This window comes from Anguilla rostrata, chromosome 2, assembly GCF_018555375.3.
Source record: "Anguilla rostrata isolate EN2019 chromosome 2, ASM1855537v3, whole genome shotgun sequence".
Taxonomy (NCBI): Eukaryota; Metazoa; Chordata; class Actinopteri; order Anguilliformes; family Anguillidae; genus Anguilla; species Anguilla rostrata.
The window spans coordinates 28,276,088-28,304,067 of record NC_057934.1 but is presented as its reverse complement, the minus strand read 5'-3'; the positions used below and the strand labels follow the sequence as shown (position 1 = coordinate 28,304,067).

The 27,980-nt window shown below is 38.7% G+C and overlaps 2 protein-coding genes across 3 annotated transcripts; one reads left to right on the top strand and one right to left on the bottom strand.

Moving 5' to 3' along the window:
- Nucleotides 1–247: 247 nt before the first annotated feature.
- On the top strand, nucleotides 248–12,819 carry hyls1 (HYLS1 centriolar and ciliogenesis associated). 2 transcript variants are annotated; one of them, XM_064324499.1, is made up of 12 exons: nucleotides 248–425; nucleotides 858–960; nucleotides 1,301–1,432; nucleotides 1,728–1,792; nucleotides 3,310–3,545; nucleotides 7,168–7,223; nucleotides 9,069–9,202; nucleotides 10,959–11,004; nucleotides 11,083–11,146; nucleotides 11,333–11,414; nucleotides 11,978–12,010; nucleotides 12,570–12,819. In XM_064324499.1, the coding sequence occupies exons 2-12, from the start codon at nucleotides 861–863 to the stop codon at nucleotides 12,699–12,701; spliced, it is 1,080 nt and encodes a 359-aa protein (XP_064180569.1). In that variant the 5' UTR covers nucleotides 248–425; nucleotides 858–860; the 3' UTR covers nucleotides 12,702–12,819. The 2 variants fall into 2 exon arrangements, with proteins under 2 accessions (XP_064180569.1, XP_064180568.1); XM_064324498.1 differs by having other exon boundaries at nucleotides 248–529.
- Nucleotides 12,349–27,980, bottom strand: mrpl4 (mitochondrial ribosomal protein L4). The gene is made up of 9 exons (XM_064324510.1): nucleotides 27,782–27,980; nucleotides 27,517–27,598; nucleotides 26,726–26,894; nucleotides 26,258–26,309; nucleotides 21,729–21,846; nucleotides 15,614–15,720; nucleotides 15,298–15,407; nucleotides 13,966–14,036; nucleotides 12,349–13,043 (listed from the first exon to the last, which is right to left on the bottom strand). The coding sequence occupies exons 1-9, from the start codon at nucleotides 27,827–27,829 to the stop codon at nucleotides 12,898–12,900; spliced, it is 903 nt and encodes a 300-aa protein (XP_064180580.1). The 5' UTR covers nucleotides 27,830–27,980; the 3' UTR covers nucleotides 12,349–12,897.

Genomic DNA, 27,980 nt, shown 5'->3' with positions numbered 1-27,980 from the left:
ATCTCATGTGGTTTTAATAACATATTTATAGAATTGAAGCCATTGACACCATATTATATCCTAGGCGGGGATCCCTTAAAAAAAGTAAGTTGCTAACAAGTTGCTATATTGAAAATATTACAACGGTCGCATTTCTGGCAACCGCCGCTCAGATTTCCATACGAGCCCACCTGCTCGCGACAGCCGGGCCTAAGAGTGGCGCTGTTGGCAGAGTTCTTCATTTCCAATTTTTAGTCGCTCTACTGCAGCAACGTTGTGGAAAGCGTCATTCGTGCAGAGCCCTCTGGTGTATTATTATGTACATTTTAATTTTAACGGCTGCGACTCAGCTGTTTGAAATAACGCAATAGGGCTTCGGCGCGCCTGTTACCGCCGACCGTAGACTGTAGAAAATTACCACCAGGACCTACACCGTTCATTCTGTTGTAAGGCTACGTAACTTAAGCTATATTCGAAAGCAGTTGAACATACCTTCTTGCAAACGCTCCTGAAACGTTGGCTACTTCACTAGAAGTTAACTTTACTTATGGTTAGCTTAGTACCAAGCTACACTGAAAATCCTTTAGGGCTACTACGTAACGTTTTCAAGTTAGCTAATAGTAGAAGAGAGAAGTTAGGCAATGCTTAAAACTGTTTTCCCAAGTTTTGTTGCTAACAGATGCCAGATTTGTGATACTGAAATCTTGTTAATTTTGCGTGATATTTGACAAACTAGCGCGTGCTAGTTGTTGATGCTCTTGAAAATTGGGGTAACTTACAGCAAATGAATATCGTCTATTTAGCTAGCGAGCCAGTTGACTGACCATTTTGAGAAGTAGCCTAGTATATTGGTTCATATAAGTGCACCTGTCTTTCAGGAAATGGAAACCATTGATTTTTCAGAAGATGAAATTGAACGTCAGTTGGCAGTGCTAGGCTACACCAATATCCCAAAACACAGGCTACATGAATTCAAGCGAGGTGGGGTTTTGTTTGCTTTAAGCTGTGAATGTTCGTTAAATAACGCTATCTGAAAGTGGCTTAAAAGTTAGCCTGCTGGCCGAGTGCGCAACTTCATACGGAGTTGCACCAAATCAAGTTTTATTTTTGCTTTTACCTGACTTTAACTGTTCTTAATATTAACATCAGTAGACTAACTGGCTTAAGTTATGACTACTGAATTTTTATCGACCAACAGGGAACAGAGATAACTGTATTGAACAAGACAGCCGGGGGGGAGACTGAAATCACTTAGAAGTATTTTAAAAATGTAACTACGGTGTTGTTTTTTGCGTTTAATTCGGCGTATTTCTGTTCCTAGACCTTGATCAACTGATTCACCACGAGAGATCGAAGAGCCACAGTTTAAGTGATGTGAACTCCCCAAGCTCTCAAAGCAGAGCCAGCAGGAATTCCTCTAACGGACTGGCAGTTGTCAGAGAGAAGTTGCAGAGTTAGTCATAATATGCAGTGTCATTTAAAAAAATCACAGTACACTAAACGTGATGTACTCTTTTAAAGTTGCATTGTGGCAATATATTTGTATCCTTTAATTCTTTATTCCAGATGCTTTAATACATTTGTTCTGGTGTAGGTTTCTTGTTCAAAGCAAGTTTAGCATTTAGCAATTAAATACAGCTGTTTAACATATTTGATTTTCCCTTGATTTTTAGTTTATTGAAGAATAATGATCCAGGTGTATGGCTTGCATAACACATTTTTATTCAATTTCTTTTTTTAATATCCAGCTCAGAAGAAACCAGAGTTCAGCTTTGGGGTCTCTTGGCCAAGAGCATCACTGCAAGAAAGACCTGTAAGTTATTTCATCATTCTCAGACATAAAATGTACTTTTCTGTTCTTTCTTTCAAGATTCTTTTACTTGCCAAATTTTTCTGTCTAGATCCAACAGCAAGTATCTATATTATGCTAGGTCTTGGAAAATGTTGTTGACCATTTTATTGTATGAATCAAAAACATTTGCTGAGTACAGCAGTAATGACTCCGTGGAATAATTTAGTATCTTTTTGTGATGAATGCTCCATCGAACAATATGGCTCTTCATTCTCTGTTTTCTTTTTAGTTTTATACCCATTTTTTATCATTCTAGTATATCCAGTTATACTCATAGACCTGTCTCGTTGCTGCTATGGCCTGTCTTTTATCAGTTTGGGAGGCTCACACTCCAACACACATTTTGCACCAGGCGTCCTCCACCTGGGCTGCACACTCATTTCCTCAAAGCAGCACATTTGATGTACTGCTGATGTAGATGCACTGCAGGGGACAGTTCATGTAGCACAATGAGAGAAGGACAATCCTGACTGAATGTTTTCCGTCTCTTGCTTTGCCTCCAATTATATGCACTCATCAGACTGCCAGCCATAGCACTGGTATATTAAGGATTTGATTCCATACCATTGGGTGTACCATTAAACTGAGATTTTTAGCTGGATGTGTCGTATGGAAGACCATACAGTCAGTTCTTTTTTTTTTTTTGTCTTTTTCTAAAAATCAATGCTCAAAAGCCCTTTTAGGTTTGCTCATGATGGAGAGCGGCATAATTTAAAGGATAATTCTGTTTATTTATTTTTTCAACCTGGATCTGATTTTCATAGTATTTTCCATCCTTCCTATCATTTCTGTATTTTATGCACCTGTTTCATTGTTGAGGTTTTTGTTTTTTAGATGTTTTTTTTCCCCCTCCCATCAGTTGCTTCATCTATGGGGCATGTCAAGATAGAGTTCAAGATCTAAACTTCTTATCGGGGTGTGAAAACGAATGTGGAAGTTTAAATTTATTTGCCAGAATGAAAATTAAAAATCAGTCCTTTTTGAACTGACCTACTGTACTTACCTATTCAATATGCATGAAAATGTATTGTTTACAGTAGTGTGTGGCTCACCTTTGCATGCTAATGTGGAAAATCCAAATCTGAAACCTGTTGCAATAGCTGATTATTCATCAGGCTATCGCAAGGATGTTGAGTGTCTTCACTTTGATGGCCGCCCATATTTATTTGAACTGGAATATACAGACAAAGAACTAAATAAAAATTTTTTTTGTGCATGCCGAATTGGTTGGTACAATAGGTCAATTTCGCAAGTTGAAACATAATTATTTTTATTTAAATTTCATAGAATAAATTTCGGCTTTAACATCGGTCTACACCTTTGAATAATCGGTTTTAATCTTATTTTATTTTAAATGTTATGTGGTTTTCATAAAAATTCAAAAATTCATTTTGCGAAAGTTAAGTTCAGGCATTGCCCTATATCAGTCAGGCCCAATTCGTGTTGCATATTCTGAATTGTGTCTTTTGCCTTACCAGGTGCATTCCGTATATGCTGCAGACAACTTCAGTGAGAGACCAGAGCAGTACGAGTCTTACACACGGTATTCGGTTTCTGCCAAGTGCCCCCGGACGTCAGCTGCTCCCCACAGCCTGCAAGAAGAAAATGACCCTGAAAACATTAGCAGTTCTTTCTTGGATACAAGCAAGTCCTCAAGTCCCCACACAATGTTTGGGGCTGCTGGAAAGCCTTTCATTAAACGAAAGGTCCTAAGGTATCTTTCACAATTTTATTGCTCAGAACAAGTAATTAATAGTAATTGGTTCCTACAGTCTGGTGTTGAACACAATTTGTGCCAGTGCTGACCCTGGCTGGAAGCCCCACAGGGTGATGTACAGTTGGTCCAGATTTACCAAGGGATTGCAGGGCTTCAGTTGGCCAGGATGACTGTCTTATCATGCACGCATGGCTAGGGCTGTGCCGATGATCATATGAACGGGTGATCTCGATTATATGAACTGAGTACAATTAATTTGTATAAAATCTTTGATTCCATAAACTCTTATAGTTTCTGTTTGCATTTTCTGTTTTCTCTCAGATTTTCAAATAATCCCAAATGTGTTCCTGTCTTATATTGTTTTGCTACATTAATAGTTTTAGGTCAGCCTGTTAATTAAGACTGCACGCTGCAGCGAGAGATTAAAGGTTATCAATAAGGGCATACTGACAACAATAGTGTAATATTAAGCCTATAGCGGCATTAGACATAGTGGGGAAAAACTGATTGCAAAAAAAAGAAAGAAATTGATCTCATTGCAAAGCCCCACACGACCTCTCCCATCTGGGAACATTTGATGCTAAAGCTCTTTGGAGAACCCAGAATGTAGGTTATGTAGGCTTATGCCATAATCGGAACTGTCCTATGTGTAATTTATTTCGATTTACAAAGCACTAAAAGTCAGGCACTTTTTTTTACTGATCAATTTATCTTCTTTAAAGGTGCATTTGTCATAGGAGCAATTATAATTGTGCTTATATTCTATTATTAGTTAAGATAATTAAATAATTATAAGCAATTATATTTGTGACAAATAATCGTCAGCTAAAGTTTCATAATCGTCACAACCCTACCCGTGACCCGCACTGGTCAATTGGGTGCCCACAATTCCATCTTTTGAGCTACACATGCAGAGTCTTCCTCCAGGTTGTATCTCTGCGAGTCCAATTTGCAAACTGAAGTATGATAGGATGGCTGACATTACATGCTTTGGAGGAGAGTATACACTCGTCTATGCTCTCCTGAGTTGAGGTTGTGATGAGAGCTTTTGGCATCGCATTGGGTCTTCATTGACACACAATGGAATTCAGTGGAATAAACAGTGGAATTCAAATAATTTCTAATTGGATTGGTATTGAAAATTATATTACTGTGTTTTCTTAAGAATTTTGATGTGAATGTAACCAGTGAGTCAGTCAAATGTGGTGATCTGTCAGATTTTAGTTCAAGCTAGCGACATCTCTATTCCAGCTAGTGAGAGGGATAGAGAGGTCACTAGCTAGGTGGCTAAATAGCGAGAGCGAGAGAAATCGAGAGATGTATGGCTAACGAGAGCAGTAACAAATAATATTTATTAGCGTCCTGACATAACTGTGACTTGATATGTGGCTGTACGTCTTTGATGATGCCATTATTTCTCTTCAATAATATGTAGCTGCACGAGACCACGAAGAGGATACAATGGGAAGCTTCTGCCCCTCCCTCAGAGTAGTACACTTGGGCAACCCATCAACCGAGTTGCTCGCTGTGTGAACACAGGGTTAGTTGTAAAAGTGCCTTAGCCCTTCTTATTTAATGGTCCTTGATGTCTGACAGAGTCAGTGAACTTTCAGATAATGACATTTATTGAAACTCTTTCAATCGCATGCGGTAGACTCTGTAATGTCGACATTAATGACAATACAAATGCTCTACAACATCCAGCACCAGACACGCCACCAGGCCACCAATGTGGTGAACTCCTTGTTCAGTCGAGGTCTACAAAATAGTTTGCCAGCTGTGCCTGAACTGTATAATCTAAGCCCTTTTTTCTATCTAGCCAAACAGTGTGAAGTGGTGGGTGTTTAAGGGTTGTGTTTAGTTTAGTGTAAACTAGTGTAACTCTTATTAAAGGGTGAACACTGCAATGGACTGGCTCTGTTAATATTAAACTATTTATTATATTCACTCAACAGGATAGCTATACTAATAGTTGAAATTTTTGTCAAAAAATTAAATGTAAACTGATATTAAAGAACATATTGGCCTATTGTTTCCAAATGAAATTATTTGTAACAAATAGAAATGACAATGCAAACTTTGTAATAACATTTAATTTAATTCTGTATTCATTCATTCACTCATGCTTTTATTTATTGAAATAATTAAACACAAAATTTCAAAATCCCAACAGAAACAATTGAAATCAGTCTGGAAAAAGTCTGAATTTTGATTTGTGAAAAGAGCAAGAACCCTGTTTTCTGTCCCAATCCAATTAAAAAAAGAATTTGAATTGCATTGATTATGTCTTAATGAAGACCCTGTGGGATCCCCAAATATATGTCTAATCCAATTGATATATATATATATATATATATGTATATATGTATATCAAGAAACTGCATGCGTGTGTGTGTGTGTGCGTGCGTGCGTGCGTGCGTGCGTGCGTGCGTGCGTACACACTTACATTTCCACACAAACGTATAGGGCTGCCCCCTAATAGTCGACCAAACCGTTAGTCGATGAGAAGAGTCTTAGTCGACCAAGTTTTCATTGGCATGCGTGCGCTTAACGTGGTAGTAGAACGAATTGAAAACGCTGTAATCTTCTGCACGGCCGTCTATTCCACAGATGACATGGAAGTTAGGGCCACGACCATGTACTCCATTTATCTGACTCGATAGCCATTTCAAAGTCAGGATCATACACCGCCAACTCGTTGCTGCTGTTAAATGTGTTAATGTTACATTTTTGTTTGCATTCTGACCTCAGAAAAAATAGAAAGTTTTCATTGTTAAGGCTACTTCTCCGTAGCCCTGTTTATTTTTGCATATTTCTCTTAAGTCTTTCAGTTTGCTGTATATTTGTTTATTCGTTTGTTTATATAGCCTAATTTATATTTATTTACATTTTAAAAAGAAACAAAAATATTTTTTCAATTTAGTTTTTTAACAAAAGGCTGTTTTTTTATTTATCGTTTGTTTTATCAGTTATTGTGTTAGTGTTACAAGTTCATAAGCTGTGTGATGTTATACTGTGTTGAAATAAATTAACAAAATGTTCAGTCTCCTTGCTGGTTGTTCCGACACATTCAGAATCATTACCGCTTTTGCCGTTAGCATTGTCGTTACTAGGCGGTTCGCTTTGGGCGTGCACTTGTAAAATTTATATTTTAAAGACTCATTATTACGGTTTTGTATTTTTCTGTAATGTAGCACAGTGTTAACAATGTTACTTATAACATTCTTTCTCAGCCCTGGAACTCAAACCATTTTCTGATGCCCCCAAAAATATATATTTAAATAATTAAATTAATATCATAAACGTGCAACGACTAGTCGACTAATGGCTTGAACTAACGACTACTAGTCGACTAGGAAAATCTTTGTTCGGGGGCAGCCCTACAAACGTATATACATATATATACTTATGGGTAATAAATTAAAGGAAAAAAACTAACTTACGGTGTCATAGTAAGGTGTTGGGCCACCACAAGCCGCCAGAGCAGCTTCACTGCGCCTTGGCATAGATTCTACAAGTCTCTGGAACTCTACTGGAGTATAAATACACGTGTATGTGTTTTTAATGTGTGTGCGTGCGTGCGTGCTTTTTTTCAACCATTTTCACTGCATCTCTCCAGGAAACAGAGTGGGCAATTGCATGTTTGTGATGAATCCATGCGCAATGAAGACTCAGGTAATTAAACTCCTAAATAATGAAATCACTGTGCCTTAAAAAATTGGTATTTTGCTAGCTCGCATGTAGACCAGGAATGGGGGAACCCTTGGCCCATATATGGCCCTCCTGTCAGTGTTAAATGGCCTGCTGGGCGTTTCCTAGATTTTATACAGCCAATGTATTTTTTTCTGTTTTGAATAAAAGGTTGGTCATACCTTAATTAATAGTCATTTCCAAAACAAAAAGATGACCTCTGGTGTTTATCCAGTTGGACACCAGGACTCCTCGATGGGAAGAAGGGGTGTTGTGGTGGCACTGGATCATGGTTATTCTGTGTCCAGTGTGGGTGTGCTGCTGGGCCTCCTCTTCAGCCCAGCTGGCTGTGATGTTGACAGGCTTTAGGACTTGTCACATGTGCACTCCTGTTGGCCTGGCTCTTAGAGGACTGGGGGAGGTGTGGCCTTATCTTTAGCCTTGCTGTGGGATGGGAGCTATAGTCACAGCAGCATGGCTTGCAGAGGGTAGGGTCAGGGGAGATGTTTCCTCCTGGGGAGGTGATGCTGGTCCTTTGTGGGCTGCATCACGTAGCCCTGTGGTGTCCCTGAAGAAAGAAACGTATAACAAGATATACATATAAGATATAAATAATATATAAACACATACTGGTGGTAGGATATTTAATTATTAATCAACTATTAGGATTATTAATTTAAGGCTGAAATAAATCTGTCTAATCAATTGTTTTAAAATGACCTCTGATGCGAAGTAGATGCCCTAATTGACTTCCCAGCAAAAATGTATGGTAACATGAAATGTGCGGAGTTGTGAACAACTGAGTTTGAATATCTTTAGCCTAGCTGTATGTAAACTTTTGGCCTCAACTGTAGATGCGGACATGCCCCTGGCATGTGTAGCCTGCATAGATACAATTGTGTGGCTTGCGAATACACTAGTTTATAGGCAAGTGACTACGGGGTGCAGATATCCTGAGTTCTGTGTGTATATTAGGACTTTAAAACTGCTAGGTATGCAGTTGCCATGTTAAAGTGAATGCAGTGAAATTGTAGTGTGTTCATATACAATGGTGCAAAATGTGTGTAGTGGAATGGCTCTGTGCTTGTGGCACACAGGAGACTGTTCATGTTGACAAGTCTTCTCAAACCATTCCACTTTTCCCCTTATATACTTGGGGTTCGAAGTAATAACTCAAGTCATCAAATAAACTCAAAATCATAACAAAACAGTACATCAGTGATCCTGCTTGCGCTGTAAGCCTATCACACTGTGGGTTAACCTTTGTAGCTTGCTGGGCATTAACCCATAGGTATCAAAATCTTTAGTCAACGCCCACTGAACCATACCACCAAAGACACCAACTTGTTCTCCATGACGTCGGCTTTTCTAACAAAATAATATAGTAATATAATAATATTCAATAATATAGTGATTACACTATATTATTGAGAACCTAAGGTTTACATAATGCTGATCGGGTTGGATATTTTTCAACTGAGCACTGTCTCTGTTTGAGATTTTACTAGACAGTTCATTTTACTAGACTTTTCAGCCAAAATAATACAGTTAGAAAGTGTAGTAGCATGACAAAATCACTGGGCTGGTACTATCCTGTATTAAAGTGTTTTACCTCAACCACTATTGTATCTTTCCCAGATGTTAAGAAGAATATGTATTTGGGCTTCGTAGCAAATGTATGATGTATTCATGTGTATTTTCATGAACTGAGGTATGATTCTGTTTTTTTTCTTACCTGAATTACTGCTGCATTTGTCTCAAAGTTCATAACTTTAGATTAGCTGAACTACATTAATGTGGTATTAATGGCTGCGTCTTCCACCTGTGCAGTGGACAGACTGGAGGACCAGTTGGAGAGGCTACGGGTATCGGTGACCGCATCTGAATCGGAGCATCTGGACTGTGAGGAGATGGATAGTCTAAGTGAAGCTACAAATGCCTTTCAGACCTACTCTAACGCAATGGTGAGTACTTTGAATATGCTGCAGTGTGACTCAATCTTAAATGTTTTTTTGTGTAACTGACAACGCAAACACTGCCTACATATTTAGAATTACTAATGTAGCATATATATTTGTACACTTTCAAGGTTTTTCTTTCAAGCCTCTTAAGACACCTAAGGGAGAAATTGTGCAACAAAAAAAAACTCCCTTAAAACTACTAGAAATGGTCTGTGCATTTATTACAATTTAGCACAGTTTGGTCATGAATGATACTGCATTTCATGTTTTAGTTTGACTGCTTTCAAGTTTACATGCAACCTTCACTCTAAATTGAATTCCGTAGAATATGCTTGTTGCATTTGGTCCGCTGGAAAAGTGGATTGGTCTAGGCAACGCCGGCTGGTGGAGAGAGCACATGCACCTGGGTTGCTTTAACTAATCAGCCCAGGTGCCTAAAGGTGTGTTTCTCACCACAGTTCAGAGCAGAGACCAGGAGCGCACACACCGAGACGGCGTCTGTTTTTAACCCAGTTGTAACCCTTAAATTGTAATAAATACTTTTAGATTGTGACCTGTTCAGCAGACAAGGACAGGGTGGCTTGTATCCTGGATTAAGATTCATTTTCATAAGACACGTCGAGACACGTTCTGCGTCAAGTTCCAGGCGGAAAAGGACACTGCAAATACTAACTGTTTGAGTTATTGTAATATTGCAGTGCCAGTGGGCTCCAGAAATAAAACCAATTTCTTTTAGCAGTCTTAAATTTTGTGATAAGAAAAATTCTGTGTTCTCCAATCCAGGTCCTGGAGAGCTACAGGGTCTGCTGGTTTTCATTGGGTCTCAATTGGGTGCTGATTTTAAGGTGAAAACAAAAACCAGCAGACCCTGTAGCTCTCCAGGACCAGGGTTGGAGACCACATGAAAAAAGCATATGGCTTTCTCCGGATCCAGAGATGTGGCAATGCTTAGGCATTTTCAGCTTTATTTGCCTTACAGAATCCAGTTGCACCAAGACTGACTCTGACAGACAGTAGCACATCATTTGTGAGCCAACACTAGTCGCACTGGCTTGGAATGAAATATGAAACCATTTGCTGTCTGGGTAGCAGGTTACTGGTATCTGACTCTGTCATCAAGCCTAAACACTAAGTTAAATGGCTAGTTTGCTAGCTAGTTTAACCTGATAATGAAGTCATGTGACACCCTGATTTTGAACCTTGGGTTTGTTATTTGACTTGCTTACTACGTATTGACACAGCATAGTGTTATTCAGTTAAAATAGCTAGTTATTCCATCTGAATAATGATATGTTCCTGTCTGCACAATTATGCTTTGTTTACATTAAACTCCTAAACATTTACTCTTAAATTTTGACATGCCCACGCAGTTGCTTGTACAAGTCATGATGCCAGTATAGTAGCTATAGCACAGTCAATAGTAGGAAAACCTCAGACATTAACTTCAATGACCAGCACCTGATCCTCCAACAGTGGGAAGAATAAAAACATTTTGATTTCAGGGTAAAAAAAGTATAAGTGAATATCATTAGTACTATTCCTTTTTTTGGTTCTTTACTGAAAAATTGTAATTTTCATTGCAGTGTATCAATCTTCATCCTGAAGGAAGATAGTTTTATTGAAATAAGTATGAGTAAAAATGAAAAAATGGTGAATAATGGCAATACTGGGGCATTCTTTACAGTGGAAATCCAGCAGATCAGGGAAAATTTCTGAGTGGTAAATTGGATGCTAAATAGTTTTTACTTACCTCCTTCAGTCTAGATCCCGGAGTGAGAATGACATTCAAGCTTATCCAAAATCCTGTAAGTGTCCTACAATACATAAGCACTATTTAATATTTTACCTTGTTGCCATATTTTAATCATGAATCACCTCTGCAGTTATTCGGCCACTGTCGGCACACCCTCACACAAGAAACCTGAAGAAGACTGATCCGGTAGCAAAGTAAGCCAAGCTTGTGTTTTAAGTAGGGCATTTTACCCTCTTCACGGATGTCTTTAACACGCTGAATAACAATCCAAGGCTTTGTGTACAGTGCAAAGTCTTTGGATGGAAAACAAAAGTTTTGGGTTTTTTCTTGCTCAAGACATTTCATTTATGTGCAGTGGTTTAACTGTATCTACTATGCAGGTATTTTCAGTATAAACAAGACTGGGAGACTTTCAGAGCACCGGGAGAAAAGGATAGAAAAGGACTTCGCTCAGAAATTCGGGTATTTACATTAATGGCAGATATAAAGTAAATAAAGAATGCTGTAATCTATGGTTGAATATAGCTATGTGCAGTGATTTCAGCATCTTATCCAGAGTGACTTACAATGTTTCTTTTTTTAAACATGCAACATTTACATGGTGCTATGTAAAAAATTTATGAAAGTTGAGGGCCTAGCAGAAATCTGGCCTGAACTTGTGAAGACCTCTGGGGGACCTCATGTGCCTGGAGTAAGATGCATTGATTTGGTAGTAACATCACCCAGGCTTATGACTGGTTTTCACTGCTCTTTAGCATCCCTCCCTGGTCGATACACAACTGCACGATGCTTGCTAAAGCTGCACATGAAGAGTCTTCCTCCAATGAGAGCAGCTGTATACAGTTGGACATTCCAAATGGGGGAGAATTTACTTGAGCTTGTCTGCAGGCTTGAGATGACCTGCCATTAGAAATCTTCCAGACAGCAAAAAAATTTAGTATATGGTGGTGTGATAAAAGGGAAAAACTTAAAACAGTAATTTAATTGCAGACCTACTAACTAGCAATTTTTTTCATGCTTTACAGGAGCAAATGATGTATGAAAGCAAGCCTTCAAGAGTAAGTATGCTCTGTTTGCCTGCAGATACATTGTAGAGCCCTCCCATTTTATTTGTTGCCCCTAAAACCACTAAAATGAATCTTAATTTTAAAATAAAACATGCTAAAAAGGTGAATTTTTGCAAATGGAATACAGAATTATAATTTGTCAATATGACTCATGTAATATCTGAATGCCAGATAAATCCTGTTACGTTTCGCTTGTTATTGCAAGAAAGTATATACTGCAGTCGCACCTACACTTTAAGGTGTTTCTCAACTAAATCATAAGAACAGAGCCATACAGCATGATATTTTGCAGGTGTGAATCATAAGGAATAAGGAAACACGACATTGGATTGACACTGGAAGAAACTTTATAAAGAACCTGAATACACAAACTTGCCATGCAGACTACTCTGCCCATTCAACATTTGACATTCTGGTTTACAGCTTCTTTTTCAGTTTTGCATTGCAATTAATTCACTTCAGTTTAGGGGCTGAATAGATTGTTTCAAACGAGTTGTTGGAATTGTCAGACTGGAGCACATTCTCACACACTATTAATTTTCTTCAACAGAAGCTGCAGAAAATCTATATCCCCAACACCTATGTAGTGCCAACAGAGAAGAAACGGTCCGCACTGAGATGGGAAGTGCGTCATGACCTGGCAAATGGGATCCTACCCCAAAGAGCCTTCCAACCATTATAGGGAATGCTGTACCACTGAGTTGTGTGCCTTGTCTGTACCTCTTCCATACATAGATTGCAATATTGGTGTATGTTTTTTAAGTGTAATTTCAATAACATTAAATGATATTTAAGTTGAATTCATTGGAACATGTCCATATAAGCATTGGTAAACCGACAGTTGGACTATCATGTTTTACTCCAGCCTGTGAGTACATTCAAGGAAAATCACTGTAGGGGAATTTAAAGGGATAAAGAGGAGTGAATCGAGAGTCATGCCAAAGGAGCTTCTTTTCCAGAAAGTTCACAGCTTCCAGCGTAAGAACCAGTGTTTCGTGTTTCAGCATGCTGTGAACATTTAGCCCTGTGAAAAACACCACACAAACAGTACTATAAATACAGAGTTCCACAAAGCTGTGTTATAGGCTGTAATTTAGAGGATTCATGCCCTGGAAAAAAAGATACCAATGTGCCTGGGAAGCACAGAGGTCAAAGTGTTCAACTTGTATTTCTATAATTTTTTATTTAACCTTTATTCACCCAGGGTAGGTTCGCTGAGCACGGATGCTTTTTTGCAGCAACGCCCTGTTCTAGAATACGTCATCATCACATGTTTATGTGACAGTTCTTCATACTATGTAATGGAAATAGGAAGGGATACATTAGCCAGGCCTACAAATGTATTTTGTTAATCTGAAATGTATTGTTCAGTCTGCATCATATTAGTGGCAATTTTGACTCCTACAGTTTTGGAATGAAATATTGGCCGATGGGTTTACATTACCATAATCCACAATATAGACTTATTTGTGGTAAACACTGCAGCTGTTGAATAATCTCTGGCCATACAACATGGATTGAACTGAAGTATTCAGGCAGCTGGGATTTTGTGTCATCACTGAAAATGATGCAGTGCAAATACCTGTGAGGATATTTTGACTGTAAAACATGCATGACTTGTGCCTTTGTCTTTTGTTGGTTTCTCTCACAGTTTCATATTAAGTTCAGGAAAATTAAACCTTGAACCAGCTAGTCTGAACACAAGTTTAGACTATGTAAAAGCAGTAATGAACACATTTTGGCAGATGTTACTCAGCACTAGCCAGCAAACACTAACCAGGAGCTTGTTGTTCATGCAGGGCATGTACACAGTTGTGTAGCCTAATATTCTGAAATTGGTGGACCCTATGAAAAAGCGAATTACATTACAGGCGTTTAGGTTAATTTAACCACATTTCAGAAGCTTGCAATGCTTAATGCTTGGTTTTGTATGATGGCAGACTCACCTAAGGCTGGAATAACATTCACAGTTTTCAAACTGTCTGTTGCTTGAATGATGTTTTCAGGGAGTTCATTTCTGTGAAGTATAACAGAGAAGTTTCATGGTTAAGCAAGGAGGAAAAACAAAAGTTTGGCTCTGTCAGAGCACCCTGAAGTAGGGTCTTGCCTCCCTTTCTTTGTCATTACTCTGATCCCAAGAGAACAGATGAGGTTGTTGCCACAATGATTTCACCTGTGCATGGGCTATAGCTCAGGGGCCATTCTTATAAAACTTTGTTTGAGGTTCTACACTAAATGGTTACGTACAGGCAAAAGAAAACTGCATACAGTCAAAAATATCCTGATTTATAAAACTGTCACCCTATTGAGTCACCCTTACCAGCTTGTGATTATTATTCAAGGTAAGACAATACTTTTGATTACACAGAAATTTCTCTTGCGTCTTAAAGTGGCAGTTTCACATAGTTACAAACATGAGACCAAAACATACAAATATAATTATATCCAGGTAAATATCTCCCCGATTAAATCCCTCCCTATCAACTTTAAATCACATTGTTGGACCTCGCATTCAGAATTCGAATGGATTCTGGGATGAGGGTACTCTGTGCATCTGTACTGTGTGATTCTAGATTATCTCCCTGATGGTATAAGCGTCCAGGATGTTCCTAACAAGGGATATGATTATTAGACAACTGTGTACTTTGATAAGAAGTGAAAAGAACTAAGTGAAACTGTTCTGTAGGACATTTATACGCATTTCACTACTTTTCCAATGGAGACGTCAAGTTTGCGTAAATGTGCATGTTTTGATGTCAAGTTAATTTTTATTAATCCCAAATCCGAGGGGAAAGTGAAATAAGTATTGTTTTTATAAACATTTATAAATGAGGCCCCAGGTGAGGAAAGGAAACTTTTTTCACCCTGAATGTCCAATGGAAATATCCAATACAAATTAAGGATTGCATTTAACTTTTACTCATTGGAAGCAATAAATAAAAATGTGCTGTAAAACAGTACACTTGGTTAATAGGATTCTAACCAAGGACTAAGAAAGCCAACTAATGCTAATTAATGATGCATTAATAACCACTTGTGCAGTACCTTTAGTACATGGGATACATCAAGTGCTGCACAGAACATAAGCAAAACAAATTGAGCAATCTAAACAGTGTAATAAAAGCATTGACGGCACTTGTAAGGCAAATAGCCAGTTTAATAGCAATAAAGCTCAAAGTGCATCATAAAAAGCCAAGTTGTGGGTGTTTCAGTCCTGCGCGGTTTGATTTTCCACTTGAACAAACTTTATAACAGATTTATATTTTTGGCCAACTCACATGTCCACAATCAAGATGGTCTCCCCCCAATTTCTGTATCGAGCCAAATCCAGGAGGTACTGCGGTTCAGGTGTTGGCATCTCTAGAGTGTCGACAATATGAAGACCATCCTTAAAAAAAATTTTTTTAAATCATCTTGGGAAAATCAAGTATTCCTCTGCTTTCAAAAGGATCATGTCATCCAACCATCCATGCATGTGTACACGCATTTAACAAAATTAACAGATTCTTCGAAAAAAGAAAGGTATAGTTAAAATGATGTTCTAGGACTTTGCTGTGAAGCAACTCTGGGTTACCCAAAATTAAAAGTTATTACCTGAGCCAGTTTCGAACTTAGAGCAACCTTTAATCCGAGCACACGCAATTTCATGGGTAGCATGTAATAGTAACTTGTTGGTCCTCTAGGGCCATGTGATATTCCCCCTAAAAATGGTGGACAAAGAACAATTAAAACAGTTTTAGAATAGTCTTAATAAAGTGCTGCATACTTTGACTATTGTAAATTCAGCTCTTCACACATTCACTGTGTTACATAGAGGATGCAATTTTCTATAAATAGAAGCCACGCTCACTCCACGTGTAAACAAACCACTTTAAGTCATTCCATGGAAAATGGGCTGTTGAGCCTCTCCCTCAGAATCATTTTTAATATATATAATCCTTACCTACTTGTAAAGACTTAATGAATGAATTTTATTATTGTGTCATGCATCACATGGATGCCCAGCCCACATGGGCTTATATGACACCAACATTTTGCATATAACAGATCCAGAGTAAATCCTAGACCTATTAAAATGCTACAGACACATATCTGATACATATACCCTGTACACAAGAGTATAGTATATACTATACTGTATATCCATAATCAAACCTTCTTATCTTCTTTTCCAAGTTTTTTGCAACATATTCAACATCATTTCATAAATAATAACACCTCATTAGAGACTAAACAAACAATCCATCTTGCCTTCTTTTCCAGGCTTTTGAAACAAAGTTAGCCATTTTAAAAACGTCAAACTTAAATAGCCATTCCAATTTTTCATCATCCCCCCCAAAACACTTCAGGATTACGTACAGACATTTCATGGAAAATTGGTGCTCTTAGATCTTCATAATATGTGCAGTACAGCATAAAGTGGGATTCATTTTCGATTTCACCCAGATCACATAACAGACATAGTCTTTTCTCTTCAATTACATCATTAAATCTGCCTACTTCAATAGCCAGAGGAAGGATACCGGTTCGTAACTGGGCAACCAGGGACCTTTGGCTTCTGGTTAGGTATGCCATAACATATGGTTCAGGGCCATAGTTTTGCTTAACATGAATACATGTTCTTAATTTTGGTTTCAGCAATATATCATTAGCCACTTTTCTTCAAAGTTGGATAAAAGCTTATATTTAATCATGTTAATATTACACCTTAAGTTATTTCTGTAAATATATTGTAAATCAGCCTCCTCAAAAATTGCATCAAGTTCTTTAGTCCATGGGATGCGGTGTAATTTATCCCAAAGAAAGACCTTTTTGGTTATCCTATCCTCTGGCATACTGATCAGGCGGTTCCACAGGCGGACCATCTCACATTTTTGTCGTATAGGACCAGGCACCCACCCCATATCACCCTGAATAGCTAGAACTGGAGCAAATTTATGTACACCCAGAAAACAACATATGGCTCTGTTCTGAATAGAATTGGTATTTTTAGACTCTTTAAAGCCCCATATGCCAGCAGCATAATTCAGTACAGGAGAAACACAGGCATCATAAAGTTGTGAATATGTTGAGTAACCAAGATCTTTGCACACTTCTAATTTATTAATCACTGAGCCTAACGCTCTCCCAGGGGACAGATGTAGATTACCTGACCATTCTTTGTTGTTTCTAAAACTGAAGCTAGAGCTCCAAATACAAAACCGTTATTGAGAAATAAATTATCAATGATCAACCAAAATGGCCGCCTTTTACGGAGTCAGCATTTTCAGATGTCTCAGGGAAAAATAGGGAGAATTGGTTTTTGTAAGGTTACAAGGGCAATCAAAATAAGTTATACATTAAAAAGAAGGCATCTATGCAAAATTGTTTTTTTTCCACATTCTTCATTTAATACTCTATATTTTGCTGGGGATACAAAATTAAGCTGCATTGAGAATAATGCGTTGTGCTTAAACTGCACGTATTTTATGCGGCCAAATTCATGCTGAAACAGGAAAGGGCCTTCCCCAAGCACAGAATTGTCTAGAATGTGTATGCTGTAGCATTATGATCTGCTTTTGCTGGAACTAAGGAGCCTAGCCCAAACCATGAAAAACAGCCCCAGACCAAGGGGTGTCTGGATACTTTTGGTCATAGAGTGTATGTACACACAGCTAAATAGCAGAAAAGGATAGCACCCTTACACAACTCCTTCATGTTAAAATGATAAATTAAGTTTAAAACTTACAATGTCAACCTAAATGTAATACAGTCTCTTGTCACCAGTTTGCTGTTCTGGTTCAGTGTTCCAACAGAAAAAACACACTTGCAAACTACTGCCCCATTTAAAAAAACAAAGCTTTTAAATATGTAATTGTTTTGGGTATAGAAAAGAACCTCAATGTACAATATTATATTTCCAAAAAATAGCAAATAATTATGAAATGTACCCCCCCCCCCGTGTCCAAACAGTGTGTTGTATCAAGACATGGTTCATACTCAAGCTTAAGAGTAAAGCTCTTAACCATGAACAAATTCCATGAGGATGATCACCTAGTGCACATACATAGGCCAAAAGTTTACACCTAGACTAAAGATATTCAAACTCAATTTTTCATAACTCCGCATAGTTCATGTTACCATACATTTCCTGTGTTAAGTCAGTTAGGATGTCTACTTTATTTCCATAAGAGGTCATTTCAAAATAATAGCTAAGCGACAGATTTATTTCAGCTTTTATGTACTATTTCAGATTTTCAGTGGGTCAAAAGTTTACACACACTTTGTTAGTATTTGCTGGCATTGCCTTTTAATTGCTTAACTTGAATCAAATGCTTGGGGTAGCCTTCCACAAGCTTCTCACAATACTTTGCTGGAATTTATGCCCATTCCTTCTGACAGAACAGGCGTAACTCAGTCAGGTTTGTGGGCCTCCTTGCTCGGACACGCTTTTTCAGTTCAGTCCACAAATTGTCTATGGGATTCAGGTCATGGCTTTGTGATGGCCACTCCAGTACTTTCACTTTGTTGTCTTTAAGCCATTTTGTTACAACTTTGGAGGTATGCTTAGGATCATTGTCCTGCTGGAAGACCCAGTTGCGACCAAGTTTTCAATTTCTAGCTGATGTCTTGAGGTGTTGCTTTGGTATTTCTAGATAATCCTTGTTCCTCATGATGCCATCTATTTTTGGCTGGACCGCAATAGCGGGGCTAGCCCTATAAACGCGAATGTCTGTGACTGAGTGAGTGATGAAGTTACACCGTGCATGTCTGTGACTGAGTGACTGACTGATGAAGTTACACCATTGGTCAGCCAGTTTGGTCCAGCCAAATACTAGGTTTTGACCTGGTCTTGTTTGAAGAAGAGCCCGACCGATATATCGGTTTGGCCGATATATCGGCCATTATTTGACTTTGTTTACGACATCGGGATCGGCAGTTATGCCGCCGATGTGTCCCGAATTTTTAATAAGTATAATAAACAAAAAAACAATGATTATTTATCTGTACTTGTCTGTTCGAACGTTGTAATTGCTATTTACTAGAATTATCCAGTAGAGGGAGCTCTAATACAAGTGTGAACTTCAGCAGCTGACGCGCTACTTCTCTAATAACACGTTTGTCACTCGTGCCTCATCCAATATTCTCCACTGCAAGACTTGTATGCACGGATTCGATTGCCGCAATAAAGGTATGTATATTTAGTGAAAGTAAATGCGTTTATACGACCACTATGTTTATCAATCCTCATTATCGAGCGAGCGAGCTAGCTAACATATTTGGTTCACTTTAGCAAGCTAGCTGGCTAGCAAGCCTTTATGAAGTGGCAGTGAGCAAATAAGCGGCGTAGGATCTACATTTCCAGAGGACATCGCTGTATTCTCAAATAAATAACCAACCAAAATAAAATGGTGATTGAATGCATCACACATTTGTTTTTTTTATCTGAGATAATATTAGCTACTATATGATGCTGTGTCTATAACCAACGCGTTATTGCAGGCGAGTGTGTCATCTAGTCACGCGTCATCGTAGCAAGCTAACCAGACAGTAAAAACGAAGATAAAACACTTCTAACATGGATCATTTTAAGCTATGTTATCTAGCTTTGTCGTGATAACATGAGAGAAGGATTGCTGTTGGAGAAGTGAATCAACCAACAGTTAGCGCGGGTAACCTGCACGAAAGCGCATTGTAGTTTTTTCACGTATTTCATCCAGTCAATTTAATTTCATCTAACGTTACACTTGATTCACTCTTTAGCTCCGCTAGATAATGTCTTACTCTTTGAGATCATGTAGTAGAAATAAAATAAGAAAATATAATTCATTTAACCTACTGACAATATATAATAAGAAATAATGAGGCTGTGTCAATAGCTAATGCGTTATTGCGAGCGAGTGTCATCTCGTCACATGTCAGAGCGCATTGTAGTTATTTTCACCACCGAATTCTTATGGACAGGGATGCTCGCTAGATAATCTTACTCTTTGAGATCATGTAGTAGGAATAAAATAAGAAAATATAATTAATGTACTGAGAATAGATACTAAGAAATAATAACAAATTAATAATAACAACAATAATAATATTCATAAAAATACGTGTTTGAAACTGGAAAACTGATTTTTTTAAATTAATTTTTTATAGATGGCTGGAAAAGAAAGGAGTGAAAGCAAGGTGTGGAGTTATTTTGATTTCACACACTTAAAGATGGTGTTAATATATATATATTTAATTTAATATCAAATTTTACTTTTTTATCTAAAAAGTTCTTTGCGTGTTTATTTTTATTTGTTTGCTTATAAGTTAAATGTTCTTAAATATAGAAACTTTAATAAAATATACGTTTTTCAAATTGATTTGAAAATGTTGCACTTTTTGAAAAAATATCAGTCAAAACGTCGGTAATCGGTGGGCTAGGACTCTCCAAAATTGGGATCGGCATCGGACCCAAAAATCTGGCATTGGTTGGGCTCTAGTTTGAAGTGCACCTCTTTTCTAGCAAAACACCCCCACAACATAATTCTGCCACCCTCATGCTTCACAGTTGGGATGGTGTTCTTCAGATTAAAAGCCTTACCCTTTTTCCTCCCTACATAGCACTGATCATTATGGCCAAACAGTTCAATCTGTGTTTCATCTAACCAGAGAACACTCCTCCAAAAGGCTAGATCTTCGCCCTAGTGACAACCTGCAAACTTCATTCTGGCTTTTTTATACCGGTCTTGGAGTAGGGGCTTCTTCCTTGCGTGACAGCCTTTCAGGCCATGGCGATACAGGATTCTCTTAATGGTGGATGAAGATACTTTGGTACCTGATGCCTCCAACTCCTTCACCAGTTCTTTTGTTGTTTCGGGGTTCAGTTGAACCTTCTGGACCAAAGTTTGTTTAGCCCTGGGAGTTAATTTTGTCTTCCTTCCTAAAAGATGAAGTGTCTGTGTGGTCCCGAGATTTTTATATTTGCATTCAATTGTTTGTACAGATGCTCGTGGTACCCTCAGTTGTTTGAAAACTGCTCCCAAGGAGGAATCAGGCTTGTGGAGGTCAACAATTTCTTTTCTGAGGTCTTGGCTGTGTTGCTTGGATTTTCCCATGTTATCAAGAACAAAAAGGCAGTGGCTCTAAATAGGCCCTTAAATACAGCCACAGGGGCCAATTTACTCTGTTAACTCCTAATTATGAAAACTGGCCAATCAGAAGCTTCTAAAAAGTCATTACATCAATTTCTGGACTCTACCAGACTGTTTAAAGAGACAGTCAACTTGGTGTATGTAAACTTTTGACCCACTGGAATTCTGATATAGTGAATTTGCAGGGTGTTAGGATTTTGTATGTGCATTACTGTACACCTTTTCTTTTATCCAGACTTGTCAGACATAAGAGAATAATATTATTACAAACATGCTGCAGATGTTAAGTGTCATTCTACACGGTCACAACATGTATGTGTTGTGTTGAATCTACATTTAGCATTATTCAACTCATCTTGCCAAAATATGCTTGGTGGCTTTTTAACTGCTGTCCATTAGTAATGTCAGAACCTTTAGTATATTCAGTTGTGAATACTGTTTTTTCATTTGTATTTTCTGTAGCAAAATCTCATCTCATACTTGGTATAAATGTCTCTTTGTAAATGCAAATGTTATATGCTCCTAGAAAAATATCCCCATGGGGATAATGAAGTATTCTATCTAAGAAAGGCTCCATAGAATGTGTGTACCCCCACCTCCTCTCCATATAGGAGACCTGATGCTTCCATGACGAGCACGACCACCCCCTTTCTGGTTCCAAGGCTTCCGGCCCCCACCTCTCACCTCCGCCCTGCACTTCACCTTAGCGTGGCTCTGAAATATCATTTACCATATGTTAAATACTCAGGGATTATTCAACAATTTAGCAGACATAAATTTAATTCCATGTTCAATTCTTTTGTCATTACTCCAAAGCCGCGTTTCCACCGCAGGAACTATACCCCGGAACTAGGAACCTTTTGAGGAACTCAGTGCGTTTCCACCGCAGGAACTAGGGTCTAAATTTAGTTCCTGGGGCTTTGTTTTACCCCCCAAAACGTTCCTGCTCGGGGGGTAGTACTTTCCGAAAGTACAGGAACCTTTTGGGTGGAGCTTGCAGCGCTGAACATTTCTGATTGGTCGAGTACTCGTAGCATTTGTGTTGTATTTATTTTCCGCCATTACCCGCCATGTTTGAAAATATGCAGCGGCAAACCAATTTATTTTCATAATAACTTCAAATCAAACGTGTATGTTATGCGGCGCAGTAGCCTACTTTTGGTTATAACCTGTCAACGTCTTGGAATTATAACGTGTGCTCTTCTGTTCTTTTCTTGCTTTAGTATTCATTTTATAAAATGCTAAGCATTCGTGCTGGGACAGCATATTACGTAGGCTACCAAAACATTCAAACGGATTAATTCGGTTGCTGAATATTTTCTTCCGGATTTTCTTTGTTAGCCCGTTGTAATTGACTCAAAACGTTTGATACAGTTATGTGAGGTATGCGGTTGTTCTGCATAATTAACATTGGTGATACAGTACAAGCAAACTGGAAATCACCTTTTTATCCGGGTAAAATAACAGGTTAATTCTAGTAATCTTCGCTTTATCTTTTTCAGACTGCCGTAATTTTACTCAATTTTACTGCCATTTTTCAATTCCACGAAAAGACCAGGAAGACTATGGACTCATTTATGGTGCATGGTTCGCATCTGGAGGGCACACTTCGCTGCTCGGCTAGCAGTAACTTCGAAGGAAAGCAAACGGTGGCTGTACCACTACTAATTTACATTTTCATGCAAGTCCGAGTTTTCGTTCTATTCTTGTCATTTTGCGATTAGCCTATATGGAATTGACAACGAGAAAGTAATAAAACAGCAAATTGTTTACAACGTGTGCATGTTTTCTGCTGTTAATGAATGTGTTTGAGAGGATATATGAAAATCAATAAATACAAAAGTAACCATATATAGTCATTGTTGGTAACCCGTTGTATATAAAGCCGCGTTTCCACCAAAATTACCCGGAACTTTCGGTCCCAGGAACTACGTTACCAGGAACTAAAAGGTTCCTTCAGCCAATGGTTGTCTGCGTTTCCACCAGGGTCTAAAGTACCGCGAAGATTAGGCAAATTAGCCCACTGACGTTGTCGTCGGTCCATCTGTCATATGATTTCTTCTGTAACCCCATACTACCACCGAAGTAGCCTACATTATTTTCTAATAACCGGGACAGCCCGGAGGGGTTTATTCCACTTATATACAACGGGTTACCAACAATGACTATATATGGTTACTTTTGTATTTATTGATTTTCATATATCCTCTCAAACACATTCATTAACAGCAGAAAACATGCACACGTTGTAAACAATTTGCTGTTTTATTACTTTCTCGTCGTCAATTCCATATAGGCTAATCGCAAAATGACAAGAATAGAACGAAAACTCGGACTTGCGTGAAAATGTAAATTAGTAGTGGTACAGCCACCGTTTGCTTTCCTTCGAAGTTACTGCTAGCCGAGCAGCGAAGTGTGCCCTCCAGATGCGAACCATGCACCATAAATGAGTCCATAGTCTTCCTGGTCTTTTCGTGGAATTGAAAAATGGCAGTAAAATTGAGTAAAATTACAGCAGTCTGAAAAAGCTAAAGGGAAGATTACTAGAATTAACCTGTTATTTTACCCGGATAAAAAGTGCGGAAGGTGATTTCCAGTTTGCTTGTACTGTATCACCAATGTTAATTATGCAGAACTACCGCATACCTCACATAACTGTATCAAACGTTTTGAGTCAATTACAACGGGCTAACAAAGAAAATCCGGAAGAAAATATTCAGCAACCGAATTAATCCGTTTGAATGTTTTGGTAGCCTACGTAATATGCTGTCCCAGCACGAATGCTTAGCATTTTATAAAACGAATACTAAAGCAAGAAAAGAACAGAAGAGCACACGTTATAATTCCAAGACGTTGACAGGCTATAACCAAAAGTAGCCTAGGCTACTGCGCCGCATAACATACAAGTTTGATTTGTTATTATGAAAATAAATTGGTTTGCCGCTGCATATTTTCAAACATGGCGGGTAATGGCGGAAAATAAATACAACACAAATGCTACGAGTACTCGACCAATCAGAAATGTTCAGCGCTGCAAGCTCCACCCAAAAGGTTCCTGTACTTTCGGAAAGTACTACCCCCCGAGCAGGAACGTTTTGGGGGGTAAAACAAAGCCCCCAGAACTAAATTTAGACCCTAGTTCCTGCGGTGGAAACGCACTGAGTTCCTCAAAAGGTTCCTAGTTCCGGGGTATAGTTCCTGCGGTGGAAACGCGGCTTAAGTGGAATAAACCCCTCCGGGCTGTCCCGGTTATTAGAAAATAATGTAGGCTACTTCGGTGGTAGTATGGGGTTACAGAAGAAATCATATGACAGATGGACCGACGACAACGTCAGTGGGCTAATTTGCCTAATCTTCGCGGTACTTTAGACCCCGGTGGAAACGCAGACAACCATTGGCTGAAGGAACCTTTTAGTTCCTGGTAAAGTAGTTCCTGGGACTGAAAGTTCCGGATAATTTTGGTGGAAACGCGGCTTAAAAGGTTCCTTCAGCCAATGGTTGTCTGCGTTTCCACCGGGGTCTAAAGTACCGTGAAGATTAGGCAAATTAGCCCACTGACGTATGAAAAAGCGACGTTGTCGTCGGTCTATCTGTCATATGATTTCTTCTGTAACCCCATACTACCACCGAAGTAGCCTACATTATTTTCTAATAACCGGGACAGCCCGGAGGGGTTTATTCCACTTATATACAATGGGTTACCAACAATGACTATATATGGTTACTTTTGTATTTATTGATTTTCATATAGCCTCTCAAACACATTAATTATGTTCTTATGTGAACATTCGCTTTCATGTCTTGACATCCGAAGCGACAGAATGCATTCACATTTATATGTATAACTGGCAACAACAGCAGAAAACATGCACACGTTGTAAACAATTTGCTGTTTGATCACTTTCTCGTCGTCAATTCCATATAGGCTAATCGCAAAATGACAAGAATAGAACGAAAACTCGGACTTGCGTGAAAATGTAAATTAGTAGTGGTACAGCCACCGTTTGCTTTCCTTCGAAGTTACTGCTAGCCGAGCAGCGAAGTGTGCCCTCCAGATGCGAATATAAATGCACCATAAATGAGTCCATAGTCTCCACTCAGTCTACAGGACGGAGTGTGGCACAGTGGGTAAGGAACTGCGCTTGTAACCGAAAGGTCGCAGGTTCGAGTCCCGGGTAAGGACACTGCCGTTGTACCCTTGAGCAAGGTACTTAACCTGCATTGCTTCAGTATATATCCAGTTGTATAAATGGATACAATGTAAAGTGATATGTAAAAAGTTGTGTAAGTCGCTCTGGATAAGAGCGTCTGCTAAATGCCTGTAATGTAATGTAATGTAGTCTTCCTGGTCTTTTCGTGGAATTAAAAAATGGCAGTAAAATTGAGTAAAATTACAGCAGTCTGAAAAAGCTAAAGGGAAGATTACTAGAATTAACCTGTTATTTTACCCGGACAAAAAGTGCGGAAGGTGATTTCCAGTTTGCTTGTACTGTATCACCAATGTTAATTACGCAGAACTACCGCATACCTCACATCTGTATCAAACGTTTTGAGTCAATTACAACGGGCTAACAAAGAAAATCCGGAAGAAAATATTCAGCAACCGAATTAATCCGTTTGAATGTTTTAGTACGTAATATGCTGTCCAAGCACGAATGCTTAGCATTTTATGAAACGAATACTAAAGCAAGAAAAGAACAGAAGAGCACACGTTATAATTCCAAGACGTTGACAGGCTATAACCAAAAGTAGGCTACTGCGCCGCATAACATACAAGTTTGACTTGAAGTTATTATGAAAACAAATTGGTTTGCCGCTGCATATTTTCAAACATGGCGGGTAATGGCGGAAAATAAATACAACACAAATGCTGCGAGTACTCGACCAATCAGAAATGTTCAGCGCTGCAACCTCCACCCAAAAGGTTCCTGTACTTTCGAAAAGTACTACCCCCCGAGCAGGAACCTTTTGGGGGGTAAAATAAAGCCCCAGGAACTAATTTTAGACCCTAGTTCCTGCGGTGGAAACGCACTGAGTTCCTCAAAAGGTTCATAGTTCCGGGGTATAGTTCCTGCGGTGGAAACGCGGCTCAAGTATTTATGTTTGATGTAACAAGTTCACCTACAATTCTCTTGAAATTCCTTTGCCAGACTTCTACTTGATGAAGGATATCAACCCTGTACAGATCAAAAACAATGACAGGAGAAAAAACATCCCATGAGATGTTTTGTATACATTCAAAATTCCTTTAAGGGGCTTATGCAAAAGGGAATGTTAAATTCATGATGTACTCATTTTAAACAAACTCATAAGCAACTTCCCAAAAGCGATTAAATGATTCAAACAGCTATTTGGATTCCAGTTCTTTAATACATCACACTATTACCCAATATGAATTACTTAAATCTCAAAGTGATATGGGAAAACCATAAAACCTAAATACACAATGTATAAGATACACACATTCTTGCACATTAATTGGTTGTCACTACTGACCTTTATGTATGTTCAAACATAAGGCTCAAATACTTTTAATGTACTTTTAGTCGTTACAATATACATTTTCCTACATTATTGCTTGCATAAATTATACCTGGGAGGTACTGAAAAGACGTCAGGGTGCAGCTCAACAAAGCCCAATTGATCGTCTTCTCGGCTTCTCAAGGATTCCAGCCATGTCTGTCTGGCACTGAGATGAAGTGGAATCTCCGCCTCACACCTGCGTAACACTGGTAGTTCGCAACCAGGTGATAAAGACCGTTCTGAAAAGGAAAAAAAAACAAAACACTATCGTCAGGTTACTCATAGACGGGCACCTTTTCGCATAATGTGTGCATGCGTTGTTCCAGTTCCGTTTACCCGACAAATGAACAGCTTGAAACAAAGCACCACTTGTCTTAAACACATACATACATGAATTGTAAAGTCAGCTAACTTATTGTCTTCCTTGTGGAAGAACTAGAAGACCGTCGCCACTTAGCCTAGCCTACCCATAGACTGACATCCCACATCCAAAGCCTGCGAGAGTGGAGAGTAAACTGTACCGATATCGTCGCCCAGTGCCCATTTTATGCACTCGGACAGAGTGATGTTTATTAAACACTTTGTAATACGCCCAGATATGTTTGGATGGACATGAAATTTCACACAAAGGTAGTTTAATTACCATAAATACAGGACAAGTACTTTTTGCACATGACCTTTCGAAATGTTCAGTGAAAAGGAGGGACATGCGCCACAAGGCAGCGTGTCCGGGTTTGAGCGAGTGTCCGACTATGGGTAAGGTGACGATATCACATTGCACAGAACTAAATTAACCAGCTTGGCTAACTGTTAAACGATGTGGCAGTGTATTGAAATGACTAACGCTGAATAAATGCTTACTTGTTCGGGGAAGTTCAACGAGATTCGAAGGGACGCGTAGGTTGGCGGGGAGTGCACCTTCTCCAGTAAGCGAGGAAATGCACTAAAACAAGACGGAAAGATTGCAACACAACAAACACATTACAAGGTGAAATTAACTGAGAACTGATATCGGATGCGATGTACTACCACCACTTCTCGTTAGTTAACGCGACAGAAATTTCGGTCAACGCAGTAACAACTGATTAACAATAACAGTAGCTAGTTTGTCAAATTCACTACTTACCCTTTTACCAAGTTCTCTACAGCCAACAATTATAGAGCAGCGAAGCATGGTGGTCGTCTTGTAAAACTGCAAATATATATAGTTTGAAAGTGGTCTCTTAATGCAAATTAGACGTGTAAGCTATAACGGGGTAGCTACATTGTTTCACATGCATGAATAGGTCAACGCTACTCTGTCCCATAATTATGACGTAACAATT

What these genes read in the sequence shown, in the direction of transcription:
- mrpl4 (XM_064324510.1), bottom strand. Translation starts at nt 27,829, where the DNA reads ATGCTTCGCTGCTCTATAATTGTTGGCTGTAGAGAACTTGGTAAAAGG. An exon ending in TAAGTTCGAAACTGGCTCAG is followed by an intron (nt 15,408 to 15,613) that starts GTAATAACTTTT and finishes ATTTTTTTTAAG; the next exon opens with GATGGTCTTCATATTGTCGA. An exon ending in ACCATCTTGATTGTGGACAT is followed by an intron (nt 14,037 to 15,297) that starts GTGAGTTGGCCA and finishes TATACTTCACAG; the next exon opens with AAATGAACTCCCTGAAAACA.
- hyls1 (XM_064324498.1), top strand. An exon ending in ATTAAACGAAAGGTCCTAAG is followed by an intron (nt 3,546 to 7,167) that starts GTATCTTTCACA and finishes GCATCTCTCCAG; the next exon opens with GAAACAGAGTGGGCAATTGC. An exon ending in AAGACTGATCCGGTAGCAAA is followed by an intron (nt 11,147 to 11,332) that starts GTAAGCCAAGCT and finishes TCTACTATGCAG; the next exon opens with GTATTTTCAGTATAAACAAG.